The following is a 23,459-nucleotide window of genomic DNA, read 5'->3' on the forward strand; positions in this document are numbered from 1 at the left end:
ACCTGTATTTACCTGGTTTTCACCTGTATGGTATATCATTTTAAAAATATTATTTTATATTTAGACAGTCTATCCACTCCCCTTTCTGGAAATGTATAGTTTGTAATCAAAATTACTGATAGATTAACTGGTTTTATCCATTACCTAATGTGACCCTAAATTTGCAATATAAACTCAGGGTGCAGGGAACTATAGTGCAATAAATACTTAGTGGTGAAAGAGTTAAGGTCTTTCTAATAGTATTGAAATATATATATATTTACAATAATAATCGTGATGCAGTGTTGGTCTTGTGTATGTTTGATGTGAGACTTCCTTCTTCCTGTTGATAGAATCCCTCATGTTTAATGACTGCAGTTACAACTTCCATATTCCAGTCTCTGTTCCAACTTCACATCCCAGTCCTTGTCTTTCCAGCTTCATATTCTCTCCTACCACTGAATCTTCCTGTCTGTTACAGTCACACATGCACCTGGAAAATAATTAAGCACAACTTAGTTCTGACCATATGACTTAAAATTGCAAGCAGTTGTGACCATTTTCCAGATATAAAACACTGAAATTAATGTGATGTCTATACAGAGGTTATGGTTAAACAAATTCATATAGAAATCAACGGTGACATTGCAACAATATTTAATGTATTCTATTGGGGGGGGGGGGGGAACAGAAACCATAAAATTTTAATATGCATGATAATATGTATGATAATTAACTATGGTGCTAACATTGCATTTGTGTGGTTGCTTTTTGAAATTTCACTTTGTGTAATGAATCACAGTACAAAAACAAATATCCATGTCATCTGATAAATACTCAGTAACCCCTGTCAGCGTGGATATCCAATCCAATCCAGTAGGGTTTAACGTGCACATTCAGAGGAAGCTGTTATAGCGCACGTCTGTCCTGGGCACAGGTGCCGGCCTTGGTCGGCTTCTCCGTCCAGGACAGAAAGTGTGGATAACTTTCTAGGTGCCTTTGAGCTGGCAAAACAATTTAGGTGGTGCTTAATTAATTTCCAGGTGTATATTTCCCAGCAGCTGTGTAGTTGAATTTAGTCACTTAGGCATAACCATTGTTCACTTCTAACACGATTAAAGCTAGAATATTTATAGCATTTCCCCCTATTAGCTCAATAGAGCAATGCATTTATATCTAAAATGTCCATGATTTGAAGCCTAACTTATCTACTGCATGCAATTTTGGACATCTGTCTTCAAATGACACATTGCTAGGGGGTTTCTTGCAGACAAATAAAACTATTTTGCCATTCCTTCATCCATTTTACTTCAGACATGTCTATTCAAATTCTAAATCGACTAATCTATGGTGTTTATATTTTTGTACACTCTTTACACTGTGTTTTATTTCGATGCAATTTATTCATAATTTCATAGACTTACCTTTGTCTGACACCCAAACACTGATGGGGTTTTTTTCATGCTGGGATCTCATTAAACAATTTATTCCGTTGCCTCGCCCAGGTCATATATGTTTGTGCACCATGTTTCAGGCCTGGTGTATTGGTCGGACCAGGAGGACTTGGAAGAGGACATGACGAAGCCTCACTGGTACCAGCAGGGGCCGGACGGGCTCACAGTTGAGGCCACCGCCTACTCTCTATTGGTCTCCCTGGAACAGACGGTCACCGAGGTGGACGTTCAACCAATCGCTGAGTGGCTTGTCAGACAGCGCGGAACAAACGGAGCCTTTGTCGGCGCTCTGGTCAGTACCGAATATGGTGTGGAGACCCTACTGTACTCCAAAATATTGGACTCAAGTACTCGAGGGTCAAACTCAACCCGGACCTGAGTACCCGACACTAGATGATAATGAGACTAAGGAATAAAGATCCAGCGCTGAATATGGATGCCAAATTATGCCATTGATAATATTGTATTCCACACATTCAAATGTTGTTTCTTTTCATGTCTGATAGCCCTATAATGTAACCGGCAGCAAGCATAATAATAAAATTACATTAAAAAATATAATTAAATGAAAGTTCTCTTCCTTGCACAGGTACTTGAGTCCTGTGAACGGACTCGAGTCTTGCTAGACTCTGCCCATGCCCATGCCCAAGTACTCGTGGAGACCCTAGAGTAGAGGGGGTTATAACACAACTTGGTTAGCCTTACTTCTGGACCTCGTTCCAGCCCCTGTTGGTGGGCCCATTGGGCTATTTCTCGTTCCATCCAGTGCACCACGACTGGTATATCAAAGACCGTGGTATGTACTATCCTGTCTGTGGGATGGTGTGGAGTAGAGGGGGTTAAAACACAACTTGGTTAGCGTTACTTCTGGACCTCGTTCCAGCCCCTGTCGGTGGGCCCATTGGGCTATTTCTTGTTCCATCCAGTGCACCACTACTGGTATATCAAAGACTGTGGTATGTACTATTCTGTCTGTAGGATGGTGCATATAAAAGATCCCTTGCTGCTAATTGAAAAGAGTAGCCCATGAAGTGGTGACAGCATGTTTCCTCTCTCAATATCTGTGTGGTCCTTAACCATATCTTTGATGCCATATAACCATACATACAATGTGTTGAGTGCATCATTAAATAAAACATTTCCTTCATTCATTTCAGCCAGTGCACCACGACTGGTATATTAAAGGCTATGGTATGTGCTATCCTGTCTGTGGGATGGTGCATATAAAAGATCCCTTGCTAATGAAAAAATGTAGCGGGTTTCCCCTTTTAAGACTTTGTCAAAATTACCATATGTTTGACATCCAAAAGCCAATGATAAATAAATCAATGTGCTCTAGTGGTGTCATTAAATAAAATAAACTTTTAACTCTGTTTTTTACTTATGGATCTGTAACTGGAAGCTAGCTTGGACTGAGCGAGTGCACAGTCACACTGCCACCTGATTGGCTTGCATGTCTACCATATTAGGGTATGAGACCCTATCGCTGTGTTTCCTGATTATTGTGGTTTTAAAAAACACTGACACTGTGTATACAATATCTCAAATGGGACCTGGTTAACAGTTTTAAAATCATTTTGTGTTGCAGTCAAACATCCATCATATATAGTTAAGGTATCCAAAATGAAAGATATTAGATTTCATGAGAATTTTAGATTTTTAATCATATGTATTGTTTCTAAGTTTTCTGCTGTTTGTCAAAATATTTCTACATTGTCCATTCAAATCCTACATTATGGTTTTCGCTAATACTTTGCATACATTCTGAATTGGGGTAGCCATTTTAGATTATTGTATAACCTTAATCCTAGGACCAATCTCAATACCCAACTGATATTTTTTCCCCAGTACCTATTTCCTGTACCAGCTCCCATTAAACGCAGGGCCGTACAGTGGTCTGGGCATGGAAGTGAGGGTGGGGTGGAGGGTGAAAATTAACCCAACCACCATATTAAATTGTCCCAATTTGTTTTTCTTCATAACCCACTTTCGTCATTGAGCCAGAGTCAATAACACCTCAGATTTGTTAAAAAAAGGTAATGTTTTGGGATCTTTTTTTCTAAATTGTGTGTTGCAGGACTAAGTAGGCCTAATCTAAATACAAATTGCCATTTTGCTTAATTATATTATTCTTGCCAAGAGAACCAATGTTCAAATTATGGAGAGATCAATGTGTGACTATATTGTGCTAATAGAGAATTTTTAACACTTTGTATTTCAGGACACGGCAATAGCCACTCAAGCTCTGGCTGCCTACAGTCTTGACAGGAGCACTCGGCACCCTCGGTCAGACCTGCACTGTAACATCTCCACGGAACATTCGTCCAAATATCACAGCACTATAAATTTCTCACACAAGGATTCTATAGTCCGGAAAGCACTCTCAAATGTGGGTTTGCCATTTTAGTACCTCTGTAATCATGTGTTTTTAGTCCTCTACCAGTCGAGCCAGAGGGGACTATATAGAGATTATTATACAAGCGTGTGTGTAGTAATGATTTTACGAAACGAGTGTCAGGATTTTGGTATTGCCTGAGTGAGAGCGAGGGTAATACATGAATCCTGACACAAGGTTCGTAAAAGCAGTACGACTTACACGCAAGTGTAATCATTTCTTTATTATCCATATTAGTGTTGTTTTCTTTATAAATAACAAGACCTAACTCAAAATATTTCAACCACAACTAGAAGGAGACGATGAAATGATGTCATATTTCAAATGCACAGTCTGAGCTAGGACTGGAGAAGCGATGTCATGTTATGATGTCACTTCCCACAATTACGTCATCACACTTGTTATTACGCGTATGCTTTGTATGATTATTATTAACTCAGTTATGTTGAACCATATGGATAATGAAATGGGTTTGTCTTCTGTCCACCCAACCATCTGCTCCACATACAGTTTTCCAGACCTTTTTTCACAATGCATGAAGATAGTGATCTGAAATTTAGTGTATAGCTTTATTATGTAGTTACATATCAAGCTTGATTTTCATGGGGATTTTACCAATTTAGTTGTTCACCCAGAAGAGGACTTGTGTTGCTTTAGCAGTACTCTCAGAATGTTTGGTGGGATTTTTAACACATATATAATGTGATTTTGTCTATCTTTTTGAGTTCTATCCCATCTTGCTCTGTCAGTACATCCTATCTTTTTACTTGTGTTTTGCTGTCCATCACCACATTCCACTCCTTGTCTCCCATTCCCACCTACTGTCTGATCTAATGACTGGTCTTCATTTTAAATGTTTTAATCTTTTCATGGAGCATTTGCCAACATATCACAGTGTAAGTAATGATGGTGTAAAATTTGAAACACCAAATGGTTGTAGTTCAAAATGTGTTTGAGGTGTCATTAAACAAACTTTGGCGTGTTTTCAACTTCTGCTTAAAACATGGCTTTTATTTATATCTCAAATATTTGTATTTATAAGGCCCCATTTTTTCAAAGTATAGTTACATTAATCCTGAGTTCGTTTACCTTTGATTGATCTGAATTTGGTTTTGAAAAATTCTGTTTACCACTGGTTAATATAACTAACGTTTGAATAACTGGCCCTTGATATACAACTGGAGAACACTACAGATTGTATGGTAGAATCTGAGATTGACATCTTATTGTTCATTTGTGTTTACAGGTTCCCACTGGAGAAAATTACAAGTTTATATCTAGTGGCACAGGTCTGGGAGAAGTACAAATAGAGGCATCTTACAATGTTCCAGTTGGCAAAAATGACAACTGTCGATACAATATTTCTGTTACTCGTGGACCGTTAAAACTAACGCGGGATGAAAACATACAGACACGGTAAGCTTCTGTTATTTTCATTGATGCTTATTTCCATTTAAAGTGGAAGCATGTCATTCTAGACACATATAGCCATCTTGAGGATGATGCTTATTTTTCTGTGACCATCTTGTCTGTTTGGCTTTGTTTCATTTGAGTGCATGGGACGTAGTCCAGTGGTAAAGCGCCTGCTCGATGCGTGGTTGGTCTGGGATCGATCCCTGTCAGTGGGCCCATTTGGCTATTTCTCATTCCAGCCAGTGTACCATGACTGGTATATCAAAGGCTGTGGTATGTACTACCCTGTCTGTGGGATGGTGCATATAAAAGATCCCTTGCTGCTAATCGGAAAGAGTAGCCCATAAAGTGGCGACAGCGGGTTTCCTCTCAATATCTGTGTGGTCCTTAACCATATGTCTGATGCCATATAACCATAAATAAAATGTGTTGAGTGTGTCGTTAAATAAAACATTTCCTTCCTTCCTTCCTTGCTTCAGTTGTGGGCTGTGAGGGACATAAACTTACAAGAGGCCTATTATGGATACATTGTTACTGAAAGTAATGATCAGTATTTTTAGGCATTCATAACAAGAAATCATTCTTTTTCTTTCTTTTTTTGTTTCAGTATAACATTTAATTTTTTTTAATAAAACTTTCTTCTGACAATGTAGCTTGTAACAAAACTGAAGAGTTTGTTTACATCACACTTATATATATAAACGGTATGACAAAAAAATTTTAAAAGTCACTAGCCACAGGGTTAGTGGGTTTGTAAATTCCACTAGCCCACCAAAATAAAGCACTAGCCCAAATTTCTGATCAATTACAACACACTTTATATAGCACTGAAAAACAATGTTTCAAGGAACCCAACCCCTTTAGTACCTATAAAATTGTATGAAATTTTATTTAAAAATATTTTTTTTAGTATTATTAGTATTAGTATTATTTAGTGAACATTTATCTCAACCTGTACAGGTGAGTGAAGTTTCAAAAATAAAATAATAATTTAGTTTTTTAAAACCTGCATGACCTACCCTATTTTGTCAAGTTTGATCCTAAACCATTGTCCCGTTTTCACTTTTGCCCCCTCCCCCATCCCCGCCCACCCATAAGCAATTTAACAAACTCCTCTCTCTAACAGGGTTGAAAACTAACATGAAAACCATGGTCGCCAGAAAGGTCAGTTGAAGACAAATCTTACTGGCCCTTCTCAAATTCAACTAGCCCTCCAATTATCACATTGAAATTTAAAATCAAAACTAGAATGTGTTATTTTAATAATAACCATGTGCTCACTTGTACAAAGGAATACTGATGAATTGGCGTTTAACTTTATAATGAATAAAGTTAAAATTCATATAAAAACATGTTAAGTTTTAAACCCATACCAACTCAAAAAAAAGAAGAAGAAAATAAAAATAATAATAAATCCAGTAAAAATTAAAATGTTACTTTACAAAGTACCATTAAATTATACATATTAAATCTAATTTTTAACACAGAGGTGAAGACAAAATGCTAGAACAGGCAAGGTATGCAGCATGACTTGAATTGCCTCTGAAGTTAAAAAAAAAATGCAATGCAAAGAGACTAAATGTAGAACTGCGCATGCTTTAGTAATTAAACTAGTCTGGGAGTGGCAGTCCTCTTTGTAGCGATGCAAGGGGGGTAAAATCTCAAGTAAAGGAATTCCTCTAAAGACCAGACACTAGACAGGAATGGAATCATCCACTATTTTGCCAAATACCCATTCGACTGCATTGTGCAGAAATATGGCACTGATCATGTATTACGGTTTTGTTGTCCAGATTACCTTGGATATGTTCCATCAATTGATTTAAACCTATATCAGAAAAGAAAATTTAATCTATGCAGTTTGATGGTAATTTATAAATATATATTTTTATTTACCTTGAACTCACCCCTCACCCCCACCCCATTTTTTAAAAATTTGAGACGGTATGGGTTTAACATTTAATAAATTAATATGTTTTTATATGATTTTTATCTTTATTCATTGTGAAGTTACTTGCCAATTCATCAGTTCCCTTTTGACGCAAACGGACAATGGCCTAAAATTAATATTTTCTGCTTTAGTAAAATGTAAAAGTGTGTGTGTGTGCATGCACGTATGTGTGTGTGTGTGTGTGTGTCGTGCATGATACTGACAATAACAATCAATTAACTGGCCTTTGGAATAAGCCCTATATTAATGGAAAATTCAATTGTTATTTTTATAGGCGTGCATGCGCTCACGTTCGAACTACATACAAGACAGATTTTGATTTTGTCACATAATAATATAAGCTAATTAAATATGATTCTTTTTATTTACCATAACATTAAATAACAATTATCTAGCAGCTCTACTGGATAATTATGACATATCCAGTCCATTCTAATAAGCCGACGACTTCCAGATTTTAAAAATACATGCAGTGTCTTCAATACGTTTTGAGCTCTATTTTTAGAACGACCCAGCCCAAAACCACAGAAGCTGAGTCAGGCACTGTCAAGATATAGAGCATGGTCTATATGTCTTCTGCTGTCAGATATGTATTTTGCGCCAGCGCAGACGCTGTGTGTTTTGTCACAATTCGGTTCAGTTTCAGTGTGTTTCGTTTTTTAACTGGAACCATGCTTGCCAGACCCTAAAATCGATGGTTGCTAATAAAGGTCACCATGGGCGACCGGGCAACCGCTAATTTTCAACCCTGCTCTAACCGCCCAAAACAAAATAATTTAATGCACAATACAATGTATGGTCTTGTTCAGTGTATTCGGTAGTGAATTGTCACCAGGAACGGTGATGTCAGTTGCTCAAATAGCTTACAGGGCAATATATTCCATGTCAGACAGATATCAACAAATATATTGGCAGGATTTAACTAGTTAATTGATAGACAAAAACACATATTATCTTGTACAGATGTGAAACATTATCCAAACTGCTATGCACATTAAACAGGTATAACCAGCTGTGGTCCCTGATTGCCAACATCCCTATCCCAAGTAAGTGAGGCATTAAATTAGAAGACAATAGATAAATAAGAAAAACACAGTAATTCTAAACATGACTGGGGTTGTACTTCAGTTACACTAGCCTGTTAATTAATTGGGACTGGCTATTCACACCTTTGTTACCTTGTTGACATGTGCGAGATTTTACTACCACATGACTTGTACAACCAGTAAAAACATGCGTTTTGTTACGGTTGTTTCCTGTCCATGAAACGAAAATAAAACAAAGTCTGTATCCTGTGTATTGTTGTAATAGATGATGTAGAAACTTCTTGTTACTGCATTTTATAGAAATCTAGTTCAAGTTGAATATTAATATATACTTATTGATTTGTTGACATTATGCGATGACCAATGTCAGATTAACATTTATCAAACGTACGTTGGTGGAGGAAAAACATCGTGAGCTAGCGGTGTTTTTGTTTTGTTTTTTTGTTGTTGTTTTTTTGTTGTTTTTTAAAGCCACTAGCCCATCAGGCTACTGGTTTTTCATTTGTCACTAGTCCTGTGTTAAAAAGCACTAGCCCCGGGGCATCGGGCTAGTAGATTTGTTGAACTCTGCACTAAATCTGTTTTAAAGATAACCTGACTTTCTCTTTTAATGTCTTTCTCAGGCGTAATCCACTGTGTAAGTATTGTGGATTTGGCTGCGGTGCTGCTACAAACACGAGTGATGATAATGGAAACGAAGGCCGCGACGGTGTGACTCGAGTGTCGTTCAGCGGAGCCTCAATTTGTGTGGAAATCTGTTTAAGGTAGTTTTCGGAATCAGTCGAATTTCATCATTGATCATTGGGTATAATTGGTTTACACTAACCAATCAACCTTCGATTATACAATTATATGCACACAAGAAGGATTGGAATTATAAGGACTATAAATGCACCTATTCTCATGTTCAGCGGGTTAGATCCTACAAATCACAAATTCTTTCCTTTAATTATTTAATTTGTTTCTTCAGGTTTTTTCTTTATGAACATATAACAACAAATACCAACCCTAACATATTTATATCAAGTGCCTCATCAAAACTGTAAGAACAATTACAGTTAATATTTTCTGCGATTTTTATAATCGATCATCACATGAGTAGAGCCAAACTGATCAATTTTCGATTGTAATCGATTATTGGAACATCACTGGTCTTATTGTTTTATTTTTCTCCTGACTGAAATGTAATTGAATGACTGACTTTGTATTCAGTGGGGCAAGGTCTAGATTAGCACTCGCTTGAGGTGCTGTGGTCAATGGATGGAATCCCCCAGACCAATTATTTGTTTGGGTTTTTTCATTACTAACCACTACCCCATGACTGGAATTTCAAATTTAGGCCATGTAACTTTCATATTTAGTCTGATCTTTTTCATGCAAAACTTTACATATATACAGGCAAACTGAAAATAAATGGGGCACCGGCTTGTCTGGTGGTGCCTGAAATGGAAAAAAAAGAAGAAGAAAAATTATAACTTACAGTCTGTCCCAGAGGGATCAAATTTTTTTTCCTACTATGTAATTTACTACTATTTCCAAGCCGACTGATTTGTAAACTGCACACATAAATTGTATTTCTTTGTTATTTCCAAAATACTTTAACATTTCTTCTTACGTCAAACCAAACTGAAATTATTTACAAAACAGCATTTTAATAGAATGATGGGAGGAACTATAAGCAAGAAGTTGTATGTAATGTGTACTTGAACACAAAGAATCTTTAATAGCTAAAACAGAATTCACTGTCTAGTAACTACAGACTGAGTCATTATGTTTAAACATTGTGATTGATTTGTACTTGACAGGCGAGCAGACGGCAAGGCAGGACAGGGTGTGACTGTTGAGGCGGGAATGCTGAGTGGCTACGTACCTTTACCTATATCAGCAGAACAGGTCAGTGGCAAACTAAATAGGTCAACATAAACCAGCAATGTTTATAACAAAGGGGTGGGGGGGTAAACATAAATTTGAAAAACATGGGTTGTTTTTGTTTGTGTGGGGTTTTTTTTTTGGGGGGGGGGGTTACAGTTGGGTTGCATTTTAGAAAATAATGTTGATAAAAATAAGTTGATTTTCAAGTATTATGGTCCAAAAGATTTTTTTTTTTTAATTCTAAAAATATATTAGTGCAACACAAAAAATTGTTGGTCAATGTTGGTGTAAATGAAAGTAAAACTAGATTACAGTTACTCACCTTAAGACTCATCTTGGTTTAATATCCAACACATTATTATCCAAAATATAATTTTACCTGTTTGAAATATTAAAGTTTGTTTTTGTAGTTTGTTTTTGTTTAACGACACCACTGGAGCACATTGATTAATTAATCATCGGCTATTGGATATCAAAACATTTAGTACCGTAATTCTGACTCATAGTCATCAGAGGAAACCCGCTACATTTTTTCTAATGCAGCAAATGATCTTTTATGTGCACTTTCACACAGGCAGGAAAACACATACCATTGCCTTTGTCCAGTTGTGGTGCACTGGTTGGAACAAGAAAAAAAACAGTTAGCTGAATGGATCCACCGAGATGGTTCGATCCTGCAACGCAAGTATCTCAAGCGAGCTAAATCACGCCCCTTGAAATATTAAATACTTTGAAATAAAACATACTTTTTGTAACGGATTAGTATTTTTTCTCTTTTTTTTTTTTTTAAATAAGTACTTCTGCCATCATTATTTATGTGTTATTAATTTTGGATTTTATATAATTTCAGATGTTAATAATGACAGATGGTCGTGTGAAAAGCCATAAATATGATCACTACAAAGAGATCTTGGTCACTCATTTTCACTCGGTAATTCTTCACCATTTTTTTTATAAATCAGATAAGATAATTTATTTCATGCAAACATTCCACATTTGGAACAGCATGAACACAATGACAATTTTTTTTTTAAACAATCCTTACAAAAGGAAAATGTTAATACCTTCAGCTATTCAAGTATTAATTATTATTGTTATTATATATCTTAATACAGTACTAAAATTTATTCCTTTCAACTGGAAAACCAGTATGCAAATAAAAGTTTGCTTGTTTTGTTTAACGACACCACTAGAGCACATTGATTTGTTAATCATCGGCTATTGGATGTCAAACATATGGTCATTTTGATACACATAGAGTGAAAACCTGCTACATTTTTCCATTAGTAGCAAGGGATCTTTTATGTGCACCATCTCACAGACAGGATAGCACATACCACGACCTTTGATATACCAGCCGTAGTGCTCTGGTTGGAACTGTCCAATGGGCCCACCATCCTTCTAGCAAGTGCTTTACCACTGGGCTACGTCCTGCCCACGTGCAAATAACACCTATGCTGGCTGGGTCCTCATTTTTCATAATAAAAATAAACTGCTTTTTAGGAGTAATCTGAGTGGTCTAATATTTAAATCTACATATGTATTAACTACGGCTCTGTATACTGTATTTTACATAGTTTAAGAAATTTGTATGACCACCTTAATAGACTAATAAAAACAAAATTCTTTGTTGCATCAGGAAACTATAATAAATGGTTAGTAATGTTAGGGTTAACTTTATATAGAGGACTGCTAACCACAACTCCTTGCAAACGTTTTTTTAGGCCAGTCCACTTTTTCACATTTTGTCTTCCTGTTTTGTTTATGGTCTTTTGGTAGGAAGGGGGACATAAATGTTCAGGAGACATGTAAAACTATATAAGTTAAATTTCAACAAAAACAGTAATCAGAAAATAAAGACATTGGATGTATACGTCCTAGTAGGCAGCCCTCAGTCTCATTTTGAACTATCATATGCTTAACACATACTAACATCATTGTTTTGTTCATCCCATTAACAGGTTCCTGACAATGAATCAACGTGTTTTGGATTTTTAGCTAAAGATCAGAATGTTGTATCTCGACATCGTCCTGCTGCCATCACACTAACTGAGCAAGGCAAAAGAGGTAAAAACAGTTTTATCTACATATTTCAGTGATAATTTGTTATGGTTCTAATCCATCTGGTGGGTGCTTTGCTATATATCTGTTCTGATCCTCATCCTCAACCCATATGCAATACTATCATTAAATTATTTTCAGTACAATACATTATAGCTTTCAGTGGGGTTCAGACCCTGTATTTTGTTAGTGACACACTTTTCCTTTAACACTTTAACACTAGTTAATGATGTTGGATATCTGCTTTATCCTGTTCAGGCCGAATGAGAAATTCCACTCGGCAGAGCCTCGCAGAATTTCCCATTCTTACCTTCACAGGATAAAGCAAATATCCGATGTCATGAACTAGTTATTCTCTATATATATGGACTGGTTCTATAAAAAAAACCTGTTGTATAAATTAGTCGGCAGTCTTAAAATGTTGTCATTAAAATGTTTAAGGGTGTATACTACCAAATCAAATCCCATAGACGACAATAGTAACATGTGGCTAAAACTCCTATCTGCAACGTATCAACCGACATAAACACCACGGATATAAATACTACCACCCCTTACATTTAAAGTGAATCAGAAAAAAATGGGGGTCAAGCTGCTCGTTTCTGAGATAACGGGTAGCGTCTATGACTACCCTAGTTTTGCACAAAATTCGAGTACTTTTTTTTACAGGTACCCCATACATGTTTCAAGCACAAGGCTACTTGACACATTGGTACTAGATGAAATAAAATTGCAATTTTTTTTTACCCAGATGAAACTATTATTTTTTACAACCAACACACTCACATTTATAACCAATCACAGGACTTGTGTTGTTCACTTCTCTATCAAAAGTTCGGTGCACCTCGCACTTTGACCCAGCCGGAAGATATTTGGTTTAGTACTACCTATACTGATAACATACATTTTTCAAAAAGTGTCCAGCTATGTGTCTTTATGACAACCAGGATCTGGTGTATTCTGACATAAACTGACAACCTCACTGAAACTGTTGTTTCTACAGTGCAACCTAATATAATGTACACCTCAAAAAGCATATATATTGCATATAGTTTTGTACAAATGCAATATGTCATATTAAACAACAAAATGTTTTAAAATAAAACTCCTGAAGATATTTACTTTCAGTTGGGTGTGTGTACTCAGGTATATATGTAGAGACAACAAAGATAGTCAGAGTACCTCTACCCCTTTAAAGAATTCCATTAAAACACATGCACTTGATTGACCCCTAGATTATGAAGACCTTAACAGGCACATCAAAGAAATATCAGTATTAAAAAAATACACTGAGGAAGGAAACACAAACATGACTGTACCTGTATGAAGTAATGACTTAATGTCCTGAACATTAGTGTTGGGAGGAAATCCTGTATGCTGGGTGTGGGTGTCTTCAAGTTACCAGGTGTGCGAATTTCAAATCCATCGGCCATGCTGATTTTCATAATGAACCATCAAAACTATTGGCAGCCACCAATATTCCTGACTATATTTTATTTATAGCCTACTGTAGTGTGAGGTTTTAATAGTTGTGATATCTGGAATAATCATGCAGCTTTAACACATTTATTTTTGATTAATTACTGAAAAAAACTATTTTTAAATGATAAAATTACCCGAACATCTATTTGCTTGCATTATTTTCTAATCCGGATGAATACAATATGTACATTAGATGTATTCCTACAATCTGTAATCCAGCATTTTATTTAGCTAGTAACATTAGGTAATACAGCTTTAACAATAAAATAAATTATCAACTTAATCCAAGGCAGATAATCAGATCTGAAAAAATTGGTTCTGAATCTAGTATAAACTCAAAATGCTTTTCATGAGAGCTAACTAAGTGATTATTAAAAAAAAAAAATTATCTGGAGATCTAAGTATATGTTTAACAACCTTATTGTTATGTACAAATAAGAACAGAAGGCACAATAGTGACAACAAATTTAATTATGTTTTTGGTAAAGTTTTTCTAAACATTTACTTTAAATTTTGCATAAAACTACAAATTTGTCTAAAATATAACTTAGCACCCTATAAATATGTCAAAATGACAATAAAAATCAACTTCTTTACAAATTTGAGTTTCAGAATTTCATACATAAAAAATTAACAATGTTAATGGAAACTAAAGACATTAACCCACTATTGGCACATGCTATTTTTAATATAAAAATAAATTGCTATTAAAATCTTGGTTCAGGTTGCTTATATATAATACCATATTTAAGAGCAGTTGTATATGGCAAGTCAAATACCATGTAAAAAGAAATTATTGAAATCTTTACAGTATGAATTATAGGCCAAAACCAACTTTTCTTCAGTGCTAACTTTGATTCAAACTCCATTCAGAGCCATGTACAGAGATTATTGTCAAGGTCAAGGTCATTGTGAACTTGCATGATCAAGTGATGGCTAATTTATCAACCAGTATAGTTTAATTAAATAAAATGACAAAATCATAATATTTTTTATTATGCACTGAATATGTGCTATAGGGTGTATACTACCAAATCAAATCCCATAGACGACAATAGTAACATATGTGGCTAAAACTCCTACCTGCAACGTATCAACCGACATAAACACCACGGATATAAATACTACCACCCCTTACATTTAAAGTGAATCAGAAAAAAATGGGGGTCAAGCTGCTCGTTTCTGAGATAACGGGTAGCGTCTATGACTACCCTAGTTTCGCACAAAATTCGAGTACTTTTTTTTACAGGTACTCCATACATGTTTCAAGCACAAGGCTACTTGACACATTGGTACTAGATGAAATAAAATTGCAATTTTTTTTTACCCAGATGAAACTATTATTTTTTACAACCAACACACTCACATTTATAACCAATCACAGGACTTGTGTTGTTCACTTCTCTATCAAAAGTTCGGTGCACCTCGCACTTTGACCCAGCCAGAAGTTATTTGGTTTAGTACTACCTTAAGTGTCACAATTACCACTCTTTTCATGAGCATACAAATTATACACTGTGGGAGGAGGGGTTTAATACCAATGTACATTTTTGGATAAAAATATCAAAGCAAAATAAAATAAATAATTATGTACACGTTTAAGAAGGGGGTTAAAAAACAAAGGCTTCTTTGTCTACTTGTGAAAATGTTGAGAATTGTAAATGACCCCTAAAAACCCTAAAACTGAAACCTCTTCAGTGATAGCTAGTCATGTGAAATATTTTTACAGATACATTCAATCTGCAATTTTATTTACGGAAACCACTTCCAGTACTTTATACCGGCCTCGGTGGCGTTGTGGTTAGGCCATCGGTCTACAGTCTGGTAGGTACTGGGTTCGGATCACAGCCGAGGCATAGGATTTTTAATTTAGATACCGACTCCAAACCCTGAGTGAGTGCTCCGCAAGGCTCAATGGGTAGGTGCTATCCTGCCTGTGGAAAGCGCAAATAAAAGATTTTTTTGCTGCTAATCGGAAAGAGTAGCCCATGTAGTGGCGACAGTGGGTTTTCTCTCAAAGTCTGTGTGGTCCTTAACCATATGTCTGAACGCCATATAACCATAAATAAAATTGTTGAGTGTGTCGTTAAATAAAACATTTCTTTCTTTTTTCAGTACTTTATAGAAAATATGTGTCAAAATTTAGAATGTTATCGCATATGTTAGCAATTGAAACTGGCAGATATAGTCATACACAGCGACATGATAGATTATGTTTTCACTGTTTAAATGTTATGGAAGATGAGTTTCATTTTATTTTAAAATGCCCCTTATATACTGATTTGAGAAAAAAATACATTAAACCTTATTACTGGAAAAAGCCATCATTTTTTAAGCTACTGCAATTATATAATGTATAAAATTCTAAAACTTCATGTAATTTTGGAAAATATTTATATAAAGCTGTTAAATTAAGAAAAGAAGTTTTTAAGGCATTTTCCGTATGTGTGTAGTTTATTTGTTTCATGTGACATGTATGTTTTCTTGTTTATTGAATTTTGTTCTCCTGTGGTTATGTATTTTTGTTTATATATGAACAGATGAGCTGTAAAGCTTAATGTGAATAAAGAACTTGAACTTAAAAATTCATAAATATGATCCCTACAAAGAGACTTTGGTGGGTGTGTACTACATCAGCTTGCTCTGAATGTGCACGTAACAACCTGTGACCGTGACAGTGAGACCTTGGTTGGTGTGTGCTACATCGGTTTGCTCTGAATGTGCACGTAACAACCTGTGACCGTGACAATGAGACCTTGATTGGTGTGTGCTACATCGGCTTGCTCTGAATGTGCACGTAACAACCTGTGACCGTGACAATGAGACCTTGATTGGTGTGTGCTACATCGGCTTGCTCTGAATGTGCACGTAACAACCTGTGACCGTGACAATGAGACCTTGATTGGTGTGTGCTACATCGGCTTGCTCTGAATGTGCACGTAACAACCTGTGACCGTGACAATGAGACCTTGGTTGGTGTGTGCTACATCGGCTTGCTCTGAATGTGCACGTAACAACCTGTGACCGTGACAATGAGACCTTGATTGGTGTGTGCTACATCGGCTTGCTCTGAATGTGCACATAACAACCTGTGACCGTGACAATGAGACCTTGGTTGGTGTGTGCTACATCGGTTTGCTCTGAATGTGCACGTAACAACCTGTGACCGTGACAATGAGACCTTGGTTGGTGTGTGCTACATCGGCTTGCTCTGAATGTAACAACCTATGATAATGAGACCATTATCAATCATTTCCACTCAAAAATTCTTCAGCATTTTTACATTATAAATCTACTTATGTATTTACCACAGCTATATATATTATGTGTTTTATTAGGATTGAGAAATTGGTTGTTTCAGGTGCCAGCTGCAGTTTATCGTATGATGCGGGAGGGGAGGTTAGTCTGCCCGTGTTGTGTACCCAGCCTTCCGAGTCCAAGAGTAGAGAGTGTATTTGTACCTCAGGTAATATTATACTTAAGGCAATTCCACACAATACGAGTGCCTCGTACAAGTGCCGTATACGAAAATTATTGAATGTAACAATCAACATTATGATTTAATCAGTTACTATGTAATCAGCTGTTCTCATATGAGGCACTCATATAGTGTGGTGTAACCTTTAGCATATCAGTAATTCATTCATGTAGAATTGAATCATCTTGAAGGACCAATTGGTGGGGTTTTTTGCCTATCCCAACCAATGTCCAGGACTGGTATATCAAAGGCCATGGTTTGTATTGTTTTGTCAAGTGGAAAGTGCATATAAAAGATCCCTGGCTGCTAATGGAAAAATGTAGTGAGTTTCTGTATATCCCGAATTATCACATGTTTGACTTCCAATAGCCAATGATTAATTAATTCATGTGCTCTAGTAGTGTCTTTAAATAAAACAAATGTTTAATTATTTGTTTATTATTGTACCCAGTTACATGATTTAAAACAAAAAATATCCCAAGATCAGTTTCACTACACCAAGGTTGGGATATGTTGAGATCATGGTCTTAAAATATCATCCTATGTACATAATATTAGTAGATGATTTTTTTCTATGGCTACTGTAGCCTTCATCACTGCTTAATTTTAATGCCTACAATTATACACTTCACTGCATTAGATATTGCTACACACTTTTCTCAGACTTTCACTTTCAATGATAATAAACACACTATGTAACGTATACCGTAGTAGAAATGGAATATTGAAATGGGATGTATTTCTATGTCTAAACCCAACCATCGGACGTGACAAAGCAAGTAGATGGTAATTGCTAAGTATAGACAATGAGTTTATTGCACTAGAACTACACATTTTAATACAGGGGTGGAGGGGTGAGGTTGTAACATTTCTAGTGAACTTGTAGGGCATAAAAAAGATGAGTACTTGAACCTATCATGGGTGTAAGCATATGCCAAAAGGTTTGTTGACTCATTAATTCATTCATTTAGGGGGTAGGATGTAGCCCAGTGGTAAAGCGCTTGCTTGATGCACGGTCAGTCCAAGATCGATCCCCGTTGGTGGCCCCATTGGGCTATTTCTCATTCCAGCCAGTGCTCCACAACTGTTGTAACAAAGGCTGTGGTATATACTATCCTGTCTGTCGGATGGTGCATATGAAAGATCCCTTGCTGCTAATTAAAAAGAGTAGACCATGAAGTGGTGACAATGGGTTTCCTCTCTCAATATCTGTGTTGTCCGTAACCATATGTCTGACGCCATATAACCATAAATAAAATGTGTTGAGTGCGTCGTTAAATCAAAACATTTCATTCATTCATTCATTCATTCTATGTGTTTCAGGTTCCTGTGGTGTCTGTGCACGATCAAGGCAGCATAACAGATTGTTTATCCTCGTTCACAAAATTTGCTCAGCAGATTATGGTGAGTGAATTAAGTATTCATTCTTGTTTTACTGTTATGTTTATAGGTGCATAAAACACCCTTATTTGTAGACCGTCAAAGGTTTTCTTTAAAGATCCAGAGATCCAGTTACAAGTATATTTTTAATACTAAGCATTTAGAATAGATGTTCCATACTGGTTTGGTTTCACTATTCCTCTATTGGTATGGCCTGTTACTGTTATCTCATTCTCAGATGGTAAGTTGTCTGCGATCTGTCTAGATGTACAGTGTGACAATGTTGTGTCAACAGATTTTGTGGTAACTTTCCACCACACCATGTTAGAATTGGCTGAATTGTCAAAATGACACTAAAACTAGCAAATTCCCCATTCTTACCTTCACAGAATATGTAATGTTGATATCCTAGATTATTAAAAAGCTATGCTATATTTAAATGCATAACCCAACAGACAGAATTTAATTTACCTTTTATGAATCACTTTTTGGAGGATTTGGGGGTGGGGGGGGATTATATATTCTCAAAAATATATTTCACCTGCCTTATCTCAGGTTTGTTATCTGCAGTTTTTATAGCAAATCTTTTTTTTAGCAATTTAAATAAATTAATTGTATTCCTTTAAATAGTTTCACAACACACATTGATATATACTCTTCAAAAAAAGAAACGCAAAAGGGTACAAATGGGTTATAACTCCGATTTTATGTTTCCTACCGGTTCATGTTTTGTGAATATAAGGTCATTGCATGTCCCAAACACATTCTCACGGTTACATTCGATAAAACGCAGCTACTGTACAATAAAGTTCCAAAATGTGAATATTCGCAAAAACGCAGCCACGTGCAAACCATGTCACCACTGCACGTGCGTTGTCTGCACGTGCAACATGAACACCGACAGTATAAAAGTGCAGGGTGTTCGCTTGCCTGGCCTCTGTATCTGGCCGACAGTTGACAATCCAGGACATGCCACGTCTCAGTGAACCGCAGAGAAACAATGCCATCGGCCGACTAGACGCAGGCGAATCCAGAACGGCCGTTGCCAGGGCATTCCATGTGTCCCCAAGCACCATCTCCAGACTGTGGGACCGTTACCAGCAACATGGATCAACACGTGACCTCCCTAGATCCGGTCGACCACGGGTCACTACCCCCGGGCAGGACCGCTACATCCGGGTACGCCACCTTCGGGAACGATTGACTACTGCCACCTCCACAGCCGCAGCAATACCAGGTTTGCGCAGGATATCCGACCAGACCGTACGGAACCGCCTACGTGAGGTAGGAATTCGTGCCAGACGTCCAGTTCGAGGTGTCATCTTAACACCACAACACCGTCGACCCCGACTGCAGTGGTGCCAGATTCATCGACAATGGCCTCAACTGCGATGAAGACAGGTGTGGTTCAGTGACGAGTCCCGATTTCTGCTCCGACGTCATGATGGAAGATGTCGCGTGTATAGGCGTCGTGGTGAACGTTATGCGGCAAACTGCGTGCAGGAAGTGGACAGATTCGCCGGGGGTAGTGTCATGGTGTGGGCAGCCATCTCACACACTGGCAGAACTGACCTGGTCCACGTGCAGGGCAACCTGAATGCACAGGGCTACATTGACCAGATCCTCCGGCCACACATCGTTCCAGTTATGGCCAACGCCAACGCAGTGTTCCAACATGACAACGCCAGGCCTCACACAGCACGTCTCACAACGGCTTTCCTACAGAACAACAACATTAATGTCCTTCCTTGGCCATCGACATCACCGGATTTGAACCCAATTGAGCATCTATGGGACGAGTTGGACCGACGCCTCCGACAGCGACAACCACAGCCCCAGACCCTGCCCGAGCTGGCAGCAGCCTTGCAGGCCGAGTGGGCCACCATCCCCCGGGACGTCATCCGTACTCTGGTTGCTTCAATGGGCAGGCGGTGCCAGGCAGTTGTCAACACACGCGGAGGCCACACCCGGTATTGACTCCAGATGACCTTGACCTTGGTGGTGTGTCCTATCACTTACTCACAATGGACTAGAGTGAATTGTGAACAATCCTGCAACATTTGGTAATTATCGGACTCACCATTCAATAATTAAATCAATTCTCCAAATGTTACGACAATGTGGTTTTGCGTTTCTTCTTTTGAAGAGTATAGTTTCCATAAATGAATTGTCACATGGGAAACCTACAACTTGTAATAATCTCAGAAAGCTAAATCTCAGCACTATATCATAATTATATCTTATAAAAAAAATATAAACATCAACATATACGATGTTCAACTTTGAGTTCCATATACTCCGTTTCTAACATCATGATAAATTTGTAGGTTTTCGTGTGTGACAGCTCAGATATTTTACTCGATCCATTACTATTAGCATCTAGCAATGTTACATTGCCTTTCTCTGATTTTGTAAAAATATATTTTATTTGGCAATTTAGATAAATTGATTGTATTCTGTTAAATAGTTATAGTTTCTGTAAATAGATTTTACTATAGTCCATCCCATCCTCCTATAAAAAAAAAAATTGTAGTCGTTTTCTTACTATGGTATATATTACAGTTTTATTTATTTCTAAACCAAACATTTTTTAAATTGCACACAAACTTTTTTGGTTTTTGTTATTTCCAAAACACTTTCACTTTTCTTCTTACGTCAAACCAAACCGAAATTATTTTCAAAAAAACATTTTAATAGAATGATGGGACAGACTATAGATTACTATTAAAACCTTGTTACATTGCCTTATGGTTGATTTGTTCTATCTGTTTCAGTGTATCAGATTCAGTACCGGGAGTCGGAGCAGTTTGGTCCATGGAAACGCATACCAGCCGAGGTTCTCACTGTGAATAAAGAAGGTTAGTTAACATGTCTCTTTCTCAAATAAGGTTCTTCTGGCATCCAACGTTTCATATATACAATAGCTATGGAATTGTTGTTTGTACCAGCTAATGGTATGTGTTGTCCAGGTTCTCACTGTGAATAAAGAAGGTGAGTTAATGTGTCCCTTTTTCGAATAAAGTTCAAACATATACGTATACATATACATCTACGTCTACGTCTACGTCTATGTCTACGTCTACGTCTACATCTACATCATACGTCTACGTCTACGTCTACATCTACATCTACATCTACATCATACGTCTACATCATACGTCTACATCTACATCTACATCATACGTCTACGTCTACATCTACATCTACATCTATATATACCGGTACATATATATCAGCCATGGGATTATTTTTCGTTCCAGGCTGTGGTATTTGTTGTCCAGGTTGTGTGAAGGTTTATGCACATTAATACTAATCCATGTTTAAATTTTAAAGATGTGAATAGTATTTTGCTTGTTTGTTCACACACCCCTGCGCATGCTGTAACCTCACCGTGGTGCAGGGGTGTAACATTCTCTATGAGAATGGCCAATACAGCACAATTGAAATTTTGAGTAAAAGTCAGTATCTATCTGTGATATTTGTATTTTTGCACAGTTCTTTACGCTGTTTTTATTTAAATCTTGAATTTTGTATTGATGTTGATCATCACTTTATTTGTTTGCATTACCATGGTTTGACACCCAGTGGCCGATGTATTTTTTGTGCTGGGGTGTCGTTAAACATTCATTCATTCGTTTGTTCACCCTGTATCGGTCTGTTCCATCTGAAACCTGTGATTTTAACTTTTTAGACATTTTAATTCACTATTTTAAAAGAAATAGAATGATACATTTATTTAATGATATCTCTGCAAACAATTTTAATTACAGCTATTTGGTGTTTAACATGTGTTTATTTTCACACTTGGTCTAAAATGACATAATATAACTGCCTTCACATACACTACTCTCACAAAACAACAAGGCCTCATTTATATGCACATTCACACAGGCAGAACAATACGTACTACAGCCTTTGATGTACCAGATGTGGGGAAATTGGTGTAAATGGGGAAAACTTGGGTCATGCAGTCAAGGGTGATCGACCCATCAAACCTGAGTAGAACTTTCTGCAATTGAGCTACAGTTCACCACCTGATTGAACAAATGCAGAGGTACCAGAAAAAAGTTAAAGTTTGTTTTGTTTAATGACACCACTAGAGCATATTGATTTACTAATCATTTGGTAATCTTTAACATGCAGTCATAGAAGAGATCTTTTGTATGCACTTACCTCACAGACAGGATAGCACATATCACAGTCTTTGATATACAGTAACAGGTTGTAGGACACTGGTTGGAATGGGGCAAAACCCAATTAGAAATGGGTCCAAAACCACATATATAGTTAAATTTGTGTTCACACATGCTGAATCACTTTTGCACAAATGCTATATACCAAATACCACGAATATATGCTAAATTCTGTATGTCTAAGGGAAAGACCATTTAAAATATCCCTTGCTGTTAATTGATAAGAATAGTCTATGTGGTTGCTCCATGTGTCATCTCTAACACTGGACATAGCATTATAATCATCATAATTATGTTTGGCACCAAACATTCCTTCCCTTTGAAATCTTCTGATTATTGTTTTTATTTCAGGGCACAACAGAGTGGTGCCAGGACAAGATATCATTCTGAATGTACCACAGTACTGTCGGTGTCCTGCATACCCACCGGGGGTACCACACTATTTGATTGGAACAGATTTATCTCGCACCAAAGACATTGAGGGAATAGAACTGTAAGTTAGAATGCTGAAGGGCTGTTAATTTTCTACAATTTATTTCATATGAGGGGGGATTAATGGAGCATGATTAGTTTTGCCAATTGATACCACCTATAAATCAGACCTGTCAACCCTCCCAGATTCCGCGGGAGTCTCCCGGTATTTGATCAAACCTCCCGACATCCTTTGCAAACAAATTTGATCTACTTCCGCTAAAGTAACATAAGGGAAGTAACTCCACCTTTTTTTTTCATTTGAAAAATATCGGCTAATTTCT

General features: G+C 36.9%; 1 protein-coding gene across 1 annotated transcript in view; it reads left to right on the plus strand.

Annotated features, from left to right (window-relative positions):
• Nucleotides 1-23,459, plus strand: part of LOC121384670 (C3 and PZP-like alpha-2-macroglobulin domain-containing protein 8) — a 49,031-nt gene that overhangs the window by 24,072 nt on the left and 1,500 nt on the right. The window contains exons 15-25 of the mRNA XM_041515154.1: nt 1,514-1,725; nt 3,655-3,822; nt 5,075-5,244; nt 8,862-9,002; nt 10,044-10,131; nt 10,961-11,041; nt 12,072-12,177; nt 17,015-17,119; nt 18,455-18,535; nt 21,286-21,369; nt 23,056-23,197. Coding sequence (XP_041371088.1) covers nt 1,514-1,725; nt 3,655-3,822; nt 5,075-5,244; nt 8,862-9,002; nt 10,044-10,131; nt 10,961-11,041; nt 12,072-12,177; nt 17,015-17,119; nt 18,455-18,535; nt 21,286-21,369; nt 23,056-23,197 — 1,378 coding nt within the window. The remainder of the gene's footprint in view (nt 1-1,513; nt 1,726-3,654; nt 3,823-5,074; nt 5,245-8,861; nt 9,003-10,043; nt 10,132-10,960; nt 11,042-12,071; nt 12,178-17,014; nt 17,120-18,454; nt 18,536-21,285; nt 21,370-23,055; nt 23,198-23,459) is intronic.

This window comes from Gigantopelta aegis, chromosome 10 (assembly GCF_016097555.1).
Source record: "Gigantopelta aegis isolate Gae_Host chromosome 10, Gae_host_genome, whole genome shotgun sequence".
Lineage (NCBI taxonomy): Eukaryota > Metazoa > Mollusca > Gastropoda > Neomphalida > Peltospiridae > Gigantopelta > Gigantopelta aegis.